At 40.5% G+C, this 19,056-nt stretch overlaps 1 protein-coding gene across 1 annotated transcript in view; it reads left to right on the top strand.

Moving 5' to 3' along the window:
• cstpp1 (centriolar satellite-associated tubulin polyglutamylase complex regulator 1) overlaps positions 1-13,869 on the top strand; it is a 38,971-nt gene extending 25,102 nt beyond the window's left edge. The window contains exons 7-9 of the mRNA XM_060927044.1: positions 7,591-7,700; positions 12,783-12,846; positions 13,704-13,869. Coding sequence (XP_060783027.1) covers positions 7,591-7,700; positions 12,783-12,846; positions 13,704-13,869 — 340 coding nt within the window. The remainder of the gene's footprint in view (positions 1-7,590; positions 7,701-12,782; positions 12,847-13,703) is intronic.
• Positions 13,870-19,056: the final 5,187 nt, after the last annotated feature.

Genomic DNA, 19,056 nt, shown 5'->3' on the forward strand with positions numbered 1-19,056 from the left:
TAAGTTTGCGATTACTTGGTGATGAAAAATTGGTAGCATGGCTACCAATCATCCGATACACGACGAATGTTCTCCGAGGTTCACGAGTTGTTTTTTGGTGTGTCTCCACCTTGTGAGTGGCCAAAAACATTCCGAAAAAATTTAATGCATGCATTGAAATTTGGTGGCGATGTTTTAATTGGCAAACTAAGCAGCAAATACTCGCAGATGGGTTTGGGAATACTTCCTGAAGCTCGGGGAAACATTGCCACCGAACGCGTCATTTTCATCGACAAAGCATCGCGAGCTGTAGTGTGACCGTAGCCTAACTTAACAAGTTGTTTGTTTGGAGTTTGGAGGTCGGTTTAGGGATTTGTATTTTTAAAATTAGGTTGCTCAATAGGGAACAAGTTAAAGACGAAACATACAAGCATTAAGCTTCAGTCAAACTGAAATAAAACAAAAAAACAAACAAAAAACTAGAAAAGCACTCGGAGAGCGCAGACCTCCGCCAAGAATCTTTTAAAAAATCCGGGATCCAGAAGGTGATCCGGATCACCGCCAAAATTTAATGGATTGTTACTTGTGCCCAGTCACACCTCTGGAAAAAATTTCAGAGCAATGCGTTCATTACTTTTTCCATAATGTTGCTAACAGACAAACCAACCAACCAACAAACCAACGCTACCGAAAACATAACCTCCTTGGCGGAGGTAATAATAATAACTAGAATGCATTTCCGGAGAAAATGCGAAAGTGTGCTTACTCAGGTGCGCCGCCATGGCGACCCGGCAAGAGAGGCGACCGCACGCCCACACGACAAGTTTTGTGTCAACACGCGAAAGTTTGGCCAAGACACAAGGCGGATTCTCATACGGAGATGACAGGCTGGCAAGGTTCTTTACAGGGACGTCCCAGAGCATCACTAACATCAAAATGTAGATGGAATTCTAAATCCGTAAAGAAATATGACCCAAAACACGTTTTTGCTCATTGTGGCGCCCCCTAGTGGCCAAATGACACCAAATTTGATGAGGGTACATGAACTGGTGCCGAAAGTCATCTCAACAAATATGGTCTTGATACGTCAAAGTGTTTCTGAGATATGAGCCAAAATATGTTTTTGCTAATTGTGATGCCCTCTAGTGGCCAAATGACACCATATTTGATGAGGGTAGTTTGGATGGCCTCCAAAGTCATGCCAGTAAATATGGTCTTGATACATTAAAGCGTTTCCGTGATATGAGCTCACTTCCTGTTTGGTGGCTTTGCCATCGATTTTGATTGGCTGCCACGGGCGAACGCTTCGATATATGAGAGCGAAACGAATATCATTCATTAGGCATGGACTGGAGATCATGTGTGCCAAGTTTCATGATGATCAGACAAAACTTGCGGCCAGGGTCACTCTACCTTCACTTTGGACAAAATTCAAAATGGCGGAAAACCTAATTAGGCGGAGAATGACGTCATAGGGTGCGTTGGAATCGTCTAGCTCCAAGGATTCCAATGGCAACAGACTTATGAAAATCGGACATACGGATCAAAAGTTACGTGCATGAACACATGTAAGACTGTGATCAGTTGGTGGCGCTACAGCGTGAGACATACCAACATGAAACTTGATGAAATCAATCAGGGTCCACTCCTCTATCAGTGTACCAAGTTTCATGACTTTACACCTTACGCTTTGGCCTACAGAAGGAAAAATCTGTTTCTTGCGTCGCGCGCCCATTCATTTCAATGGGGAAAAAATTAATCCTTTAACCCTTTGATGCAAAACATGGGTCAAAAGTGACCCGGCTGAGTTTTTATCTTCTATATCTTTGCAATAAATTAATTCCATCATTCAGTATTCAAGGTATTCCTCAATTAACTTGTTTTTGATCATCATACATCCTTATTTTATTTTTTCCTTTCTTACTTTCTGAATAAAAACCCTTTTTGTATCACTACCCTTCGAATGCACAACATGGGTCAAAAACGACCTGCATTCATTTTCCAGGTTATTTCATGTATGGCTGAGTGTTTCTATGATATACTTTTGAAATAAATTTATTTTGTCATTTACTTTTCCAAATATGCAGTAAATATCTTGTTTTTGTTTAGCACAAATCATCATTTTTATTTTTCCTTTCTTAAGTTATGAACAAGCACAGCTTTTGTAATTCTACATCAAGTTTACACACATGGGTCAGAACCGACCCGCATGCATTTACTCCAGCGTTTGGTGGGAACTGTGAATTGTGCTTGTGTCAGACATTTCGCAGCTCAGCACAGCGCCCTTTGCCCATCTAATACATGCAAGTAATGTTTTTCAATTGTTCTAACATTACCTTAGAAAAAAACTGATTATGTTTAGGTTCCCTTGAGAGTGAGTAGATTACTTGTCAGAAAGTTACAAGTAATTACTATTAGCTACCGAGCTGTTGACATATTCTACTTTAGTTAATTTTATTGTAGTTGGCTTAGCTAACTACATAGTTAATAAATAACTGGCCCCATTCACTGCTAAAGTAATTACTTGAAACAAATTATTATTATTATAGTATTAAGACATTTAATTTTAAATCACACTTGGATGACCCATTAGCCCAGGAGTAATAGGGTTATACCCGGAACAAATTAGTAACAAGCTGAAAATTTCAGAATATGTTCAGAATACCTTTAGGAATAACATACTAAAAGTCCCCGGAAATCCCCTTTGTGCTCTCTGAGAAATTCAAGATGGCGTCCAAAATGGCCGCCAAATGGAGATCTGCCCATATCTCAGGCCCAAAACAAAATATTAATGCAATTAAAAGGTCAGAATATATGTTTTGTAGGGTAGGAGAGTAAATTCCAACATGTGTGTATTAATTACATTGTGTATTAACATTATATAATAATAATGTACACATTATTATAACAGTATATTTGTGTATAATGTGCTTGCTTGCCATGTCTGGTTAGATTGTCATATTTTTGGCACTGGGAGTTTCACTAAAACCAAAAACATCATGAACTCCAAAACATTACCTTCAATCCATTATAACAATTTATTTACATATATTGTTCATTATAACAAGAAGCTAATCCAACACAATAAATCATGGCGACTGAGTGTTCCTCAAATAATGAACCTGTTTACAAGAAGACAACTGGTCATTGTTCTATAACTTTCAACTTCAATCAATAAATCGTTACACAACTCCTTACAAATAAGACTCCATAGTTGTCTCTGAAATGTCGAACTACATTTAATATTCATAGACCTAGAACATTCTTATCCGTGGTTCCTATCAAACACAGTACTTCACCAGTTCACATTTATGAATGTGCACAGTACTATGAATGTGTGTAGGTTTCATCCAGTCCGATCTTTGAATCAAGTATCAATCTTGAAACGCCCTGGCCCATAAATTCACATCCAAGAAGAAATAACAATGACTGTTATGACAATATAATCGTTATGGTATCATGAAGATATCTCATATGTTTTTGAAATGGCTTCAGTTCTTAATGTTTAGGACTAATAATTACAGACTTATAATTGTAAATCTATACATGTGCTATTTAATGTACACTACCGATTATAGAGTATGGATCCATTGGTTACTCGTTCACTCTGTATCATCCTATTCTGTTCACAAAACAACAAACACAATTACTAGGGGTTGGAGCACTTATTTTCATTAATAGTAATTAAAGTAAATTGGTGGTGTAAAATGAAAAATGGCATGTTAAAAGGTCATGCTGAGTTCAGTCATTTTTAAAAGGTCATGCTGAGTTTAGTCATTTTTTGTCCGAACACACTGGCATTGCTAGTAGTAAAGACTGGCACTAGAAACTCAAAGATTAATTTTTTTTCCACCCTTAAACAAGCTTGAATAAATTCCCTACTTCATTGATGGTACAACAAAGGTCCAAGCATTACAACTGAGGCACTGAGAAGTGTTTAAGTCTACTCATTGTTTATAAGCAAGAGCTTTTATTGAGGCAGACCTTTTTGTCATGAAAGTCGCCGGAATGTTGAAGTGGTGGACTGAAACAGCTTGCCATTGTAGTTTTAGAAGACAGAGTTCTCAAATTTAATTTCCCTTTAATATTTTATCAAAGCTTAAAGATGCACTAAATATTAAGGAAATTGATGTCTAATTGTTGTCTTACATTATGTTCATGTATGTAGGTAGCCTACTAAGCTAATCTGTCAATCATGTCAACCATCAAATTCCATGTAATTTCCACATTAATGACCTTGTAATCTTGGTTAATTTTAATTTTAACAGTGTGACAATGGTGAATTTGCATTGCTTGTATGAGAGAACATATAATTTAACATTTTAATTGCATTTATATTATGTTTTATCCCTGAGATATTGAAAAATCTCCAATCGGCGGCCATTTTGGACGCCATCTTGAATTTCTCAGAGATCACAAGGTGGATTCCCGGGGACTTTTAGTATGTTATTCCTAAGGGTATTCTGAACATATTCTGAAAAATTCAGCTTGTTACTAATTTGTTCTAGGTTGGACTCAATTTTGAGCTAATGCTCTTGGGCTACATGTGTAATAATATAAAAAGTATTTTTGTTCATAAAGTAGGAAAGAAAAAATTAAATTAATGATTTGTGGTAATTAAAAACAAGATATTTAAAGAATACTTGGAATATTCAATCATAAACTAAACTGATTTCAAAAGATAGAGCAAAGAAAAACTCAGTCAGCATGAAATAACCTGGAAAATGAATGCGGGTCATTTTTGACCCATGTTGTGCATTAGAAGGGGTGTGCATATGTTTTGCATCAAAGGGTTAAAAAAAATCCGGGATCCAGAAGGTGATCCGGATCACCGCCAAAATTTAATGGATTGTTACTTGTGCCCAGTCACACCTCTGGAAAAAATTTCAGAGCAATGCGTTCATTACTTTTTCCGTAATGTTGCTAACAGACAAACAAACAAACCAACGCTACCGAAAACATAACCTCCTTGGCGGAGGTAAAAAAAACACCTTGAGTCATGCTTTTAAAATAAATGCTTCTCATCTGATGACAATTCTGTTGAATCTTTGAACTCAGTAAAATTTCTTCTCAGTCACAGTGCACTGTCATATTATTTAAGTGGACAACAATACATCATGCATTTTCACAAATCATGTCTCTGTGTTTATTTATCGACATTTTGTGAAACGCCTCTTGAGTAAACGTCAGTGTTATTTGCAGGTGCTCTTGAAATGTGTTTTTCAACAAGTGTAGATTGCGTGTGTGTGTGTGTGTGTGAGTCCACCAGATTTTCATACCAGATGCTCAGATTATGGATTTTGAGTTATACCTGCTGCATTACATGACCAAGGCTCCGTATGCAGGAAATACAAACCAAAGTGAAATTAGACGGATGGAAGTTACTGTAAATCTGACATGAAATCATGTCCACGCAACCAAAATGGTCCATTTTCCAGGAACTGACTACAGATGATACAGAACCTTGTGAATCCATCAGGAGACGATCTCGACTGTAGATTATTAGCGAATTTCCCAGATTTGTTGAGCAACAGATCACAAAATGCTGCTCAGAAGGTCAAGAAAACACGTGGTGACCACTTAAGCCCGACGCACGTGGGCGATTTTCAGTTGTTTGGTCGTGTAACTTTTCGACGCAAGCAAAAAATCGCTTCGCGTGCGGACATTTGCGATGGTGATTTTTTTTTGTTTTGTTTTGTTCCTTGCAACAGATCGCAGGTGTCAAACATGCTTGATATTCTGCAACAAAAAATCGCCAGTCGCTGATTTGTTGTAGAGATATCGCCGCGTGTGTCTTTGCGATAAACAAAGCAATCACCTCCAAAGGCTAAGCCAATCCCCACCTGTGAAATAGTCAAATGATTTCCACGTGACTTGCATCCCCGCCCATGAAGTAGTCACATGATTTCCACGTGACTTGGATCCCCCTCCCCAAATCACCCACTGGTCGCAGATAACGCGCAGACACAGCTACCCGAGAGGGGAAACTTGCGTCCAAAAATCGCAATATGCTTGCGACGAGAAGTCGCCCATGTGTGCCGGGCTTTAGCGCTGCCAAGCAAATGTTGTGCGAAAACTGTGCTCGCATGATCAACGCATTTTCACTACAAATCAAAATGTCATTCACCGATTTTTATGGCAGAAGGAAGATCTATACTTGTCTCAGTCATGGAGGATGTTAAAAGTGGTAAATGTGTCCCGTAGAGGCGCTATAGAGGTGATTATTCATTGATAGTAGAGCCCTGCACTCCCGCGGGAGTCCCGTGGGACCCGATGCAAAGCAGTGCGGCGCGGGACAAATTTTGAAAGCTCATTGCGGGCACGGGCGGGAGGGGGAGTGCACAACGCGGGCGGGAGAGGTGATAAGCTGCAGTCCCGCTAACTAAAAACATGTTTAAAATAAAATTTATAAATTATTAATTTATGTCTATCATATATAATTTGCGCAGGATATTTTATTTGGCATTAATAAAAACATTTTAAGATGCCTAAATTTGCAGATGTGGTCTAATCTCGCGTACGTTTCCGATTCCTTTCCGCTCTTCCGTGTTTGAGATCTCCGATCATGGCAGAAGAGCAGAGCTCCTCTAGTGAAGCTCACAGTGCTTCAGTAGTAAGTGCTGCTTTAAAAAGAGGTACATTTACCGTTAAAAAGTCAAGAGTTTTAGTCCTAAGTATTAAAAAGTATTTAAAAAAAGTATTAAAAAAAGTTTTTAAAAAAGTATTAACTAGTATTAAAAAGGACTGTATCGCACAGATTGTTCAATTTTAAGCTAGAAATAGACAGTGTATAATCTGAGGAGCTGGTTGTGGTTGCGCAGCACTTCATATGAGAGAAGAATGAAATCGCGGTTGGAATCATAACGCCACAGACTCGGAAGTGGGAGTGCGAGTGCGCAAAGCGAGAGCTGTCAATCAAAGCGAGAGCTGTCAATCATGAGCGCATGCAGCGCTCCACTTGGAATGTGTCAGCAGAATGTCAGAGTCTAAACAATAAACTTACAATAAATGAAGGATCGGTCAGTGGAGAGCTCAGCTAAGCTCAGCATGTTTAATTCCCCAAGCCAATGACAGGAACTTTCGTGAGAAATAACGCGAACGTCTGCATCATGCGGGATTTGCGGGCGGGAGCGGGACAAAATATGGTAGGCGCGGGCGGGAGCGGGACTGAAAATCATAATTCTTTGTGGGAGCGGGCGGGAGTGGGACTGCACAATGCGGGAGCGGGCGGGAGCGGGACTGAAAATTCTGTCCCGCGCAGACCTCTAATTGATAGTTACTGGATCAGCCAGTGAAAACGGTGCAAAATATCGCGTGATTTTCAACACCATTTCTATGCATTCTGTAAACAGTGCATCTGGTACATATCTAAAGTTTAACATTTTATTAAACTACTGAAGTCTAAGTGTTTCATTTCTACAGTTTTATTGTCACAGAAGTGTTACACAGTATTTAATCTGCGATTGTGATTCACCAAAATCTGTAATGTTGGATTCTGTTAGTTTAAAGACCTGATTTTTATTAATATTAAATACACACAAGCAGCTCGTTTTGTCTTTTCATCAAACCGGCAATTTTCTCTGTAGTGCTATTGAGCTTCTTTTTTCCTAGACATCCACCTCTTTCTGCCATTAAGGAGGTTCTGGAGAGCAGCACGCGAGTCTCCTACTACGGCTTCCTGATGGCTTTGGCCAAACACGAGGGAATCAGTCAGGAAATCGGTGAGATCTTCTGAACCAACAAGAACCACAAACTTATCAGCCAGTGACTTCATATTAAAACATCATATTATATATTCTAATTCAAGCAGAACTGCATTCCTTACTTTTTTATTTCTCAAATCGTCGATATATTACATAAAGTAGAAGTTATATTTTATTTGTGTGAATTTAATATTTCTTGTTGAAATTGCTTTGGGACAAATTCATTCAGTCTTGGATTATTTTTACCTCGCCCGGGACGGAGTCCACCAGGGGGCGAGGTATTGTTTTCGGTTGGGTTTCTTTGTTTGTTTTGTAAACAATATTACGGGAAAACAGCTGGATCAACCTTCATGAAACTTTCAGGATAGATGGGCATTGGTCTCAAATTGAACCTCCAACAGTTTGAGGGTCATCTGGTCAAGGTCACCAAAAAGGTTAACATCATTTTTGTTGTGTCTACTGTCTCATATAGAGGCGCTAGCCACTACGTCATCGTGCTGTAAGAATGTAAGTGTAACGATCACGCACTGCACATGTGCATACATGTGTTTCGATTAAAATGGCTGTTGCGTGTATACAATTTGGTTCACTATTCGAAATAAATGGACTAGACTAAAGAAATCGCTTTCAGACATGTTCATTACGGTGCATCAGTTGCCCTCACTTTCATAAAATCCGATGCATTGTTGTTCGGGTGTTCCTTTTCACCAATAAAGACATCCTGTAAAATTTTTTGACTATATTCAAAAGTCTAATGGTGGCACCATGAGGTTCATTTTTTTTGCCAAAAAACGCTTATTTTATGTTTTCGTGTAAGGTTTGAATCACAATGTTGGACTCCATTTATTGATTTCTTGTGAGCCAGAGATCATGTTAAGAACCTTTGCAAGGGATTGAGAAGCATTAATGTTATTCATAATACATTTGTATTGTTTAAAAGTAGTTGAACAATGATTCAATGAACAGCTAAAACTCAAACTGTGCTTGATAATATATTTAGAATATGTACTAAAAATGTGTATCTAAGATATTTGGTATACTCTATAAGGTGCCATTATGTTTCATGAAAAGTGATCGAAATTTTGTCATAAAAGTCATAAAATAGCAGCTTTTTCCATAACTTTGAGCTCCTGGTGCCACCATTAAACTTTTGAATTTTGTCAAAATATTTCACCCAGTGTGTTTTCTTACCAAAAGGAACATAAAAACAAAAATGCATCATGATCGGAGGAACTTTTCATTTTTAGGGGGCAACTGATGCGCCCTAATGTTCATGCTGGGAAAGTGCGTTCCACTGAGCTCGAGCACCGGGCCATTTCCGGGAAATAAGAGTTTGGGTCATGGTGACAGTGTGTGTATGTCAGCCTCAGTTCAGAGGTTTCAGTTTCGAAAACTGTAAGAGGTAAGAGTAGAATAATATGAAGTACAGACACTTGGTATATTTTATTTCTGTGATTTTTTAAAATTGTTCATTTTTGGATTACGTTTCGTTTTTGTGGCTACTGACTCATAGAGTAAATATATATATGAGTGATTCCACGCTTATGGGTACTGAAATGGGGACATGAACTTATTCACCTAAAACCATTTCTTTTTTACCATCAGGTCACAAAACATGTAATCTTTAATGAATGATATGTTAAAAGATAACTTTAATTTTCTGAGATGTAATAAAAACATATTTATATGCCAAAGTCAAGCCTATGAGTTCCAAAATGATGTCTGTTACATCTCGCGTCTGTTACAAATTAATTTCAATCTAGCTATATACCATGTTAATCTTATTGAAAGAATGTGTATGTTTATTCTACTACACATGTTTATTAATTATATTTGCTAAAACATCACCTTCCTATGTTTCAAAAAGTAATTCTACATTGTTAAAATTGAGAATATATATGTCCACAACACTTCTGTTACGTTCTGACTTTGGCATATAAATATGTTTTTATTACATCTCAGAAAATTAAAGTTATCTTTTAACATATCATTCATTAAAGATTACATGTTTTGTGACCTGATGGTAAAAAAAGAAATGGTTTTAGGTGAATTTTTAAAAATAAGTTCATGTCCCCATTTCAGTACCCATAAGCGTGGAATCACTCATATGCTATATTTACTGTATGGACATGGGATCAGAAAACAATTTTATTTATAAGCAGTAGCCACATGTACCCATAGGGTACCTATTTTTTTTTTTGCAATATCTTCCTTCATATTCGTCATAAGTGCTACCGGGCGAGGTTTGTTTTGCCTGGCAACACTTGTTAATTTCTGTATTAGTTGTCTTATACAAAAAGTATGCTAGATTATTTTTATAATGCTAGAGCAGGGCTTTTCAAAGTGTGGGGCGCGCCTCCCCTGGGGGGCGCCAGAGTTCTTCGGGGGGGGGCGCAACGTGAGGAAGCATAAACCAGAATAAGTTACTATTGCGGACATTTAGCGAACTTCAGCTAGCCTTTACCAGAGACAAAATCTCATCTCATCTCATCTCATTATCTCTAGCCGCTTTATCCTGTTCTACAGGGTCGCAGGCAAGCTGGAGCCTATCCCAGCTGACTACGGGTGAAAGGCAGGGTACACCCTGGACAAGTCGCCAGGTCATCACAGGGCTGACACATAGACACAGACAACCATTCACACTCACATTCACACCTACGACCAATTTAGAGTCACCAGTTAACCTAACCTGCATGTCTTTGGACTGTGGGGGAAACCGGAGCACCCGGAGGAAACCCACGCGGACACGGGGAGAACATGCAAACTCCGCACAGAAAGGCCCTCGCTGGCCACGGGGCTTGAACCCGGACCTTCTTGCTGTGAGGCGACAGCGCTAACCACTACACCACCGTGCCGCCCCCAGAGACAAAATGGATCGATTTTTAGTACCTAAAGCTACAGTGAGTGAGGAGACAGAGTCTGGGCCAAGCAAAAAACCACACCCTCCAGGATTTCGCAATGTTGCGATTTGCAAATTCAACCAATCCCCGCAAATTCAGGGCGGTGTTGCAATTATATCCAATCACCGCAGCTTTCCCGCAAATTTAACCAATCGTTGGCATCGTCTTGAGGTGACGTCGACAAACTACCTTCCGCCTTACTGCCGTGTATACGTTCAAGAGAAGCAGCATGCGCGCAGTGTTGCCAGATCGGGCGGTTTTAAGTGCATTTTGGCGGGTTTTGAACATATTTTGGACTGGAAAACGTCAGCAGTATCTGGCAACACTGCATGTGCGAGTCAGTGTTTATATAGGCTTAAATTCTGTTACTGAAAGTGTGTTATGTTTACAGTGAAGGACTGCGTGCACTTTACATTATTTTTTACTTAATACAAGAAATTAATGGATGCCAACATTTTTGCCAAAATGGTATTTTTTTCCCATTGTTTAGGCAGCTTCAGCATCATTCTGTGAGATTCTGTTCAAATTGTTTTTTTTCTTCTATGAAGCCTGAGCCATTTATTTTATTAGTTTATAATTATTGTTTAATTTAGTCTTCAGGAGAGACTGCCTGCACACAGTACTAGTATTAATAGTTTTTTTTTTCTTACATGAAAGCTGAGGCATTTATATTATATTTTAAGGTAACTTCATGTTGTGTTGTGAGGTTCTCTGCACTTTAACTTTTGAACCAACAGGTGCATTTGGATAAGTAAAGCCTATTTTTCTGCATTTTTGTAGTCCTGGTAATCTTTTATATTGGTAAAGTTGTTTATAGGACCATTTCTCAGTGTCTTTGTTTTTTTTAATCAATAGTTTTTCGGTAATAACTTAATATTTAACATGTCACTCAATTTTAATCACAGAAAGAGAAAATCGCAACAATTTCTCGCAACTTTCACTTCCTCCCGCAATGTAATCGCTACAAAAACCTAAAAAACACCGCAACTTTCATCGCAATTTTTTGGAAACCCCCCCGCAACATCAGACATTTTAGCCTGCAACAATCACAAAAAAGGCCCGCGGAATCCTGGGGGGACTGGAAAAAGAAGGAAGTATGACCACGATTATTTAAAGTTTGGATTTTCATGGACTGGATCTGAAGATGCTCCACTGCCACAGTGTGTTGTCTGCCAAGAGGTGCTAGCTAACGATGCTATGAGATGTTTAAAATGTGTAAAACAAGATGTTTTAAAAAGAAAAGCACAGATGTTTAAAATGTGTAAAAAAAAAAAAGTGTACAACAACCATTTTTTTAAAAATACGAATGGAACATTAAGTATAGCAACAACAAAAATTGTGAGGGGGGCGCTGTTGTTTATTTGCTCTCTGGGGGGGGGCTGACTCTCCCACACTTTGAAAACCCCTGTGCTAGACTATTTTCAGTACATGAAAATGCCATTTTTACACCTACACTTTTTTCCCTTCTTTGATTAAATCTCTTTCTTATGTCTCAGCATGATTGTTTCCCCCATTGAGATTCACAGTGTTATATGAGTGCAAAAGTTTGCACTCCATGGAAAAAATGTATCTTGAGTATACAGTATATACCGCGAGTTGGCCTAGTGGTTAGCATGTCCACCTTCCGACTGGGAGATCGTGAGTTCTACTCATGGTCCATCATAAAAATGGTACCTACTACTGTCTGGCAAGGCATGCTGCAATACAGATGTGAGTGGGGAAGTCAAATTCCTGTGGCTACCAGAGGACTAGTCCCTAGCTGTACAGGTAAGAGGCTGAGGGGTATGGAAAGGGAGATCGGTGCCACACCCATACACCTCAAAGAGCTGGTTAGTACTGGGACAGGAGACTGCCTGGGAAGACCAGATTCTGGCATGAGAGGGACTTTGATACAGTATATACTGTATAATTTCTTACTTTTTTGATATTAAGGCCATGTAAATATTTGTACATGACTGTATTTATAATATGGACATGAATATCTTATTGTTTCAGTGTTAATCTCTGTTTAACTTGTTCAGACAATGATGCTTTGCTTTTAGAGCTAATGCACTGTGTATATATTATAGTTCTAGAAGTGCAGACTGAGTCACTTGTGTAACTTGTGTTAAGACTGGACGGATCTACAGAAGTAGGGATGCTGAAGGTGTACAATAGTATTGAGCTGAACACCAGTTTACACATCTTTCTTCTTTTCCAGGTGCTCTTCCGAACAGATCGGACCTGCTCATCGACCCTGAGATGGATCAGGAGTTGGAGAGACTGTGCGTGCTGTAATTGTTTTTTAGTTTACTTATACCCCTTTTCCACCAAATCAGTTCCAGGGCTGGTTCGGGGCCAGTGCTGGTGCTGGTTCACAACTCGTTCAACTTGCGAGCCAGCTGAGAACCAGTTTGCTTTTCCATAGCTCGCGGTGCTAAGGGAAGCCACGTCATTACGTCGCTGTATACGTCATTACGTCGCTGCATACGTCAGTTACGTCGCTACGTTTGCTTAAACCTTGGCGCGAATATCGAAGCAAAAACAACGCGGAAGAAGCAGCAGCAGCAACAACAACAACAATAATAATAATAATGGCTGACTTCGCGTTTGTACAGCCGCTGCTTCTCGCCGCTTAAAAATGGCGATCTTTTGCGGTCTTGTTATTGTTGTTGGTCTTAACAACTCCGCCCCCCCCGCTGACGTAAGCGGTTCTTTCCTCTGGCCCAGCAGAGAGTTGGTGCTAGCCTGGAACCGTTTTTTCTGGCCCCAGAGCCAGTTCTTTGTCAGTGGAAACAGAAAACCCGGTTCCAAACTAAGCACTGGCCCCGAACCAGCCCTGGAACTGCTTTGGTGGAAAAGGGGCAACAGTAACAGCGCCTCCAGCATGGCTGTGTGTAACACGTTAGACCCGGAATGGATGAGTAAAATGAATGTGTTAATATGTCGACATATCTTTCAGGATATTTTTTTTTTCAAAGTAACTTAAAGCAAGCATGTATCCAATCCAAACACGCAGATGAGCTGTTGAGATTTGGGATTTGAACTCACAACCTTGTGAGGAGTAGCACAGAAGTTTTGCTGTGCACTGTATGATGTCTGATTGTGTGTGGTTATTGTGTTTTGTTGTGTTGTGCTGTAGTGTAGCTCAGGTGGCCATCAGTCCGACATCGAACAGCAGCAGCAGTGCACAAGGACTGAAGGAGCCATGCAGGAAACCATCACCGCGTAAATCCCTGCATCAGCGCAAGAGGATAGAGATGGAAAGCGACGGCTCCACGGAGGAGACCGACTCCTCTGAGAATTAAGATGCACAACATGGAACAGCAATATGGCATCTTTATTTTATTGGTAATGGTGTCTGAAGTTCTTTTTTTTTTAAACTTTTTTTTTAGCTAGAGCTACAAGGTTAAAGGTGCTGACTGCAAAGTTGAATTCTGTACAAAAATGTTCTGTTTCTATAGACCCCTTCGCATGTTTGTAAACAAACCGACCGTTGCCAGGATGCGCGCGCAGCCTGGACCCAGAAACAATGGCGCTGCCCATAGACCGGCATTATGAGCTGTCAGATTATGCCAAACAATTGTCGTTACAAGATCGAGAATGCTACATAAATAAGTTAACTCTAACAAGTGGACATCGCCTACCGGGTCCGTATTTAATTAAAGAGTGGACGGACGATGTTAGTAAGTTCCCTGGTATACAATGGCCAGATATATACTCGTACCTTATTGACAAGACTTCAGTGTACACCCACGAAAAACTTCGTGCCTACAAGTCTTTAGACGCATATGATTATGTTATGTGCGGGCATGTACAACTTGATTAACAATGGGACATTCATATTCATTTTGTTTTAATCAAATTATGCCAGTGATGTGATGGCAATGTGGCTTTAGCTACAACATCAAATACCAACACTAAACAGCAATTTGCAGGAGGTAATGGCATGAAAGGAATGATAGTGTAAAGAGTGCAGCTAAGAGAAATCAGAGCTGCGTAAAAAGCGAGAGGCAGAGAGCAGAAATGAAACTGAACGGGGCGGGAGCTAGGTTAGAGCAGTCAACGTAAGTTGGCATTTAGAGTGAGGGCATACAATTTTACCTTTCCATCCTTGCTTTAAAATTGTGATTTTCGGCATACACAAATAATGATGGCACAAAATCTGGACTGCTTGAGTCAAGCGAGACCTCTCCTACAAACAAAATTGCATGCAAAGCTAAGTTAACATGCTAACAATATTCATTACATTGTGTAACTATGACCCAGCTAATCAGGCAAACGTTACCAAAGTATTTTGCTACATCAATAAACGAAGACTAGAAAGAATAAAAAAGAAAGATTTAATAAATAGCCTGATCTTACCTGTGATGAAGTGGGCGCTGCAAACCCGCGCATTTTTGATGGTGCTTTCATCCCAGTCTACACGTTTGATGGCTTGTAGCCATAGACGTCGGTGATTTTTTTGGAATGGGTGAGATCCTGCTGGAATTCTGTACATTTTAACCCCATCGCTGCTACGATTCTGACACCCGACAACACAACAACTAGGCATTTCTGAGTCTTTTTTGGGTCCAGGCTGCGTGCGCAATTTCCGCTTACGTATGAATGACGTTTACTGCGAAGGGGTCTATTGCTGTTGGAGTTTTGAGATGTTTTGTGTTGATTTGTATTGAAATTAAGGAGTTTTGCTGGTGCACACACCATGTATCCTGTGTGTAAATTTTTTTGCCGAGTTAAAAAGCGTCCCGCGTTTTACGATTCCGGAGATTGCTGACGCAAGCGAGCAACAATATCACGTGACCACTATGGGGCATGTTGGACCTACCAAAATGAGTCAGCATGGGCAAACATGGTGGATTCTGCTCTTCCGCCAGCGGAGAAGAAAAGGAAAATATGAAAGCAAATCAGCTAGAAAGTGTGCCAGAAAAGTGATGGAAGCCAAAAGGTTGTCTACAATAATTTTCATGAAGGGACCGATCGACCGCTGGAATCGACTGAAGGATGAAACGGGTGTGAAATCTGATGAAGAATTTGCAGCACTTGTCTTGGATTGGTGAGTCTGAGTATGGAGTTCTACACCTAATGTTTTGATCTTAACAGAGAAAGAAACGATAGCACAAAAGGAGGAACAGAGAAAAGATATATTCGTCTTTTGTTTCACGGATCAATTTGTGAATATCAACCACAAAGTACATCCCTGTGACTCAAAACTCTCTGAGGTCGATGCAGAGTCTTGATGTTTTCCGCATGCTGCCATCTTGGTGTGACGCAGTTCCATAGTTATGGTAATTAGTAATGCTGTCAAGCGATTAAAATATTTAATCGCGATTAATGTCGCGACTGTCATAGTTAACTCGCGATTAATCGCAATTTAATCGCACATTTTTGTCACATGAAAAACCATTGTAATTCTCTTATCAGCATAAAAAAGTGAATGGGCTTGCTCACTGTTCGAACTACGGGGGTACTCGGGGGATCCGAGATCCCCTGAAACAGACATGAGATCCCTTGAAAACATGATTTGGGAAATGTTGGGGGGTCTCTAAAATATTGGCAAAATGATGTTTATTAACATAGCAATCGTGTGTAACGGGAAGCATTTGCATATCCGAAGTGAGCGCGCGATGGAGAGCCGCACTCTGAGACAAGCGCAAGCACCCCCCCCCAAGGGAAAATAAGGGACCCACCCGAAAATATCGGCATAGTTCGAACACTGGTTGTACCAATGTTTTTTTTTTATTGCAGAGCATAACACGTCTTGTCACAGCCACTGCAAAGTGGGGCTGGAGCTGCCGATGGGAAAACGAAACCTAAGCCGAGCACCGTGGCTCTTCGGGGGAGGGCAGAGGACTCTGGCTGTGCGGGGCGTGGCATCATGTCACAGAGCGTTAATCTCGCGATAAAAAAATTATCGCCGTTAAAATTGAGTCAAGTTAACGCATTAATAACGCGACATTTTTGACAGCACTAGTAATTAGTTAAAGCTCCTTGTGTTTGGCTGTTTCCATAGGACCATACTCATACTGTTTACCTCAAGAGGGAGGAAAACGGTCCCAAAATAGAGAAAAGCAATCCTCAGGACATCAAAATGATCACATCTCGTCCGCATGATATTGTTCTTGTGGGACACAGGAAAATGCCATGCACAAAAAAAAAAAAAGTAAAAATTCAGATGACTTTGCAGTCAGCATCTTTTAATGTAACTAAAAAAAATAATATTGACTTGTATATGTATTTATCTGCTTGTATAAGTATTCTTACAACCTGGACCTGCTGTGCCCATGCTGTCAACCCCCTCAATTAGTCCTGGTGCAATCAGTTGCCATCAAGTCACATACAGTGGCATGCAAAAGTTTGGGCACCCTTGCTTAAAATGCCTGTTACTGTAAAAAGTTAAGTGAGGTAGAAGATGAACTGATCACCAAAAGGCATAAAGGTAAAGATGACATATTTCTTTAATATTTTTGGCAAGATTACGTTTTTATTTCCAGGTACAGAATACCAAAAAAATGAAAAGGGCCTGAAGCTTTATACCTTTTGGTGATCAGTTTATGTTCTACTCACTTAAAAGTAGACTGACTTTCAGATTTTTCAGGTTTAGGTCATAAAAAGAATTTCCCCCGACACCCAATTATTTTTGTTTAGTGAACCAAAAGCTAGGGGCGTCACGGTGGTGTAGTGATTAGCGCTGTCGCCTCACAGCAAGAAGGTCCGGGTTCGAGCCCCGTAGCCGGCGAGGGCCTTTCTGTGCGGAGTTTGCATGTTCTCCCCGTGTCCGCGTGGGTTTCCTCCGGGTGCTCCGGTTTCCCCCACAGTCCAAAGACATGCAGGTTAGGTTAACTGGTGACTCTAAATTGACCGTAGGTGTGAATGAGAGTGTGAATGGTTGTCTGTGTCTATGTGTCAGCTCTGTGATGACCTGGTGACTTGTCCAGGGTGTACCCCGCCTTTCGCCCGTAGTCAGCTGGGATAGGCTTCAGCTTGCCTGCAACCCTGTAGAACAGGATAAAGCAGCTAGAGATAATGAGATGAGATGAACCAAAAGCTACTGAATCTGAATCACAGACCAGTTATATAATTTTTTTAATAGAACAATTAATGAATTTAAGGCCGCGTGGCCCTAAATTCTCCCCTATTTTTTTTTTTTTTTGCTTCACCGTGACACAATACAAGAGACTACGTCATGCATCACGTGGTGGGCTTTCCCCGTTCATGCAAGGCATTGTGGAATACAAATCTGAAACAGGAGAGAAAAATGGAGGACGCGAATGAAACGTGAAAGACCGACTACAGTAACGGAACGCGTGAAGAAAAGACGTTATGTTGTGAAGGAAAGGAAACGCAGGACCAAACTAATAAATATCAGCAGTTAGTGAGCACCTCAGTGTGATCAGCTGTTCATTCCATGACAGAACGATGTAACTGTCAGTGCACGGTCAAAGGTAAACCTGTAGATGGCAGTAATGCACCACTGAATGCCAGCTGCTGTAAAACCCAAAAGAAGAAGAAGACGCCGACGCCGAAAGGTAAACTTGTGCATGTGCACACTGGACTTTCTCTGTCTGCTTGACTGCGTGAAGCAAGCGATTTCATTCACATTATTTGCTCGGGAATCCCCTCAAATTAAATAACTTCCCAGCCACAGAATGGCCTGGGGTTTTATTTATCTATCTCATCTCATCTCATCTCATTATCTGTAGCCGCTTTATCCTTCTACAGGGTCACAGGCAAGCTGGAGCCTATCCCAGCTGACTACGGGCGAAAGGCGGGGTACACCCTGGACAAGTCGCCAGGTCATCACAGGGCTGACACATAGACACAGACAACCATTCACACTCACATTCACACCTACGGTCAATTTAGAGTCACCAGTTAACCTAACCTGCATGTCTTTGGACTGTGGGGGAAACCGGAGCACCCGGAGGAAACCCACGCGGACACGGGGAGAACATGTAAACTCCGCACAGAAAGGCCCTCGCCGGCCACGGGGCTCGAACCCGGACCTTCTTGCTGTGAGCCGACAGCGCTAACCACTACACCACCGTGCCGCCCTTATTTATTTATTTATTTATTTATTTATTTTTAATAGGTATTACAGAAATAAACGTATCACAATGACCAAATTTCAGAGGGAACTAAATTTCATCCATTTTATGAAATCGAAAGGCCATCTACTTTTAACTATTCACAGTAACTGACATTTTAAGCAATGTGTAATGTGTAATTTAAGTGTAACATAATTTCAATACATTTGTTAATTTTCCTGTGCTGCTTATCCATTGCGGGTCGCAGGTAAGCTGGAGCCAATCCCAGCTGACATTTAGCGAGAGGCGGGGTTCACCCTGGACACGTCACCAGTCTCTCACTGGGCTAACACAGAAAGACAGACAGCCATCACACTCAAATTCACACCCATGGGCAATTAAATTAGGCAGCTGACCTAATCTTCCATGTCATCCATGTCTTTGGACTGTGAGAGGAAACTGGTAACA

Source organism: Neoarius graeffei, chromosome 8, assembly GCF_027579695.1.
Source record: "Neoarius graeffei isolate fNeoGra1 chromosome 8, fNeoGra1.pri, whole genome shotgun sequence".
NCBI lineage: Eukaryota > Metazoa > Chordata > Actinopteri > Siluriformes > Ariidae > Neoarius > Neoarius graeffei.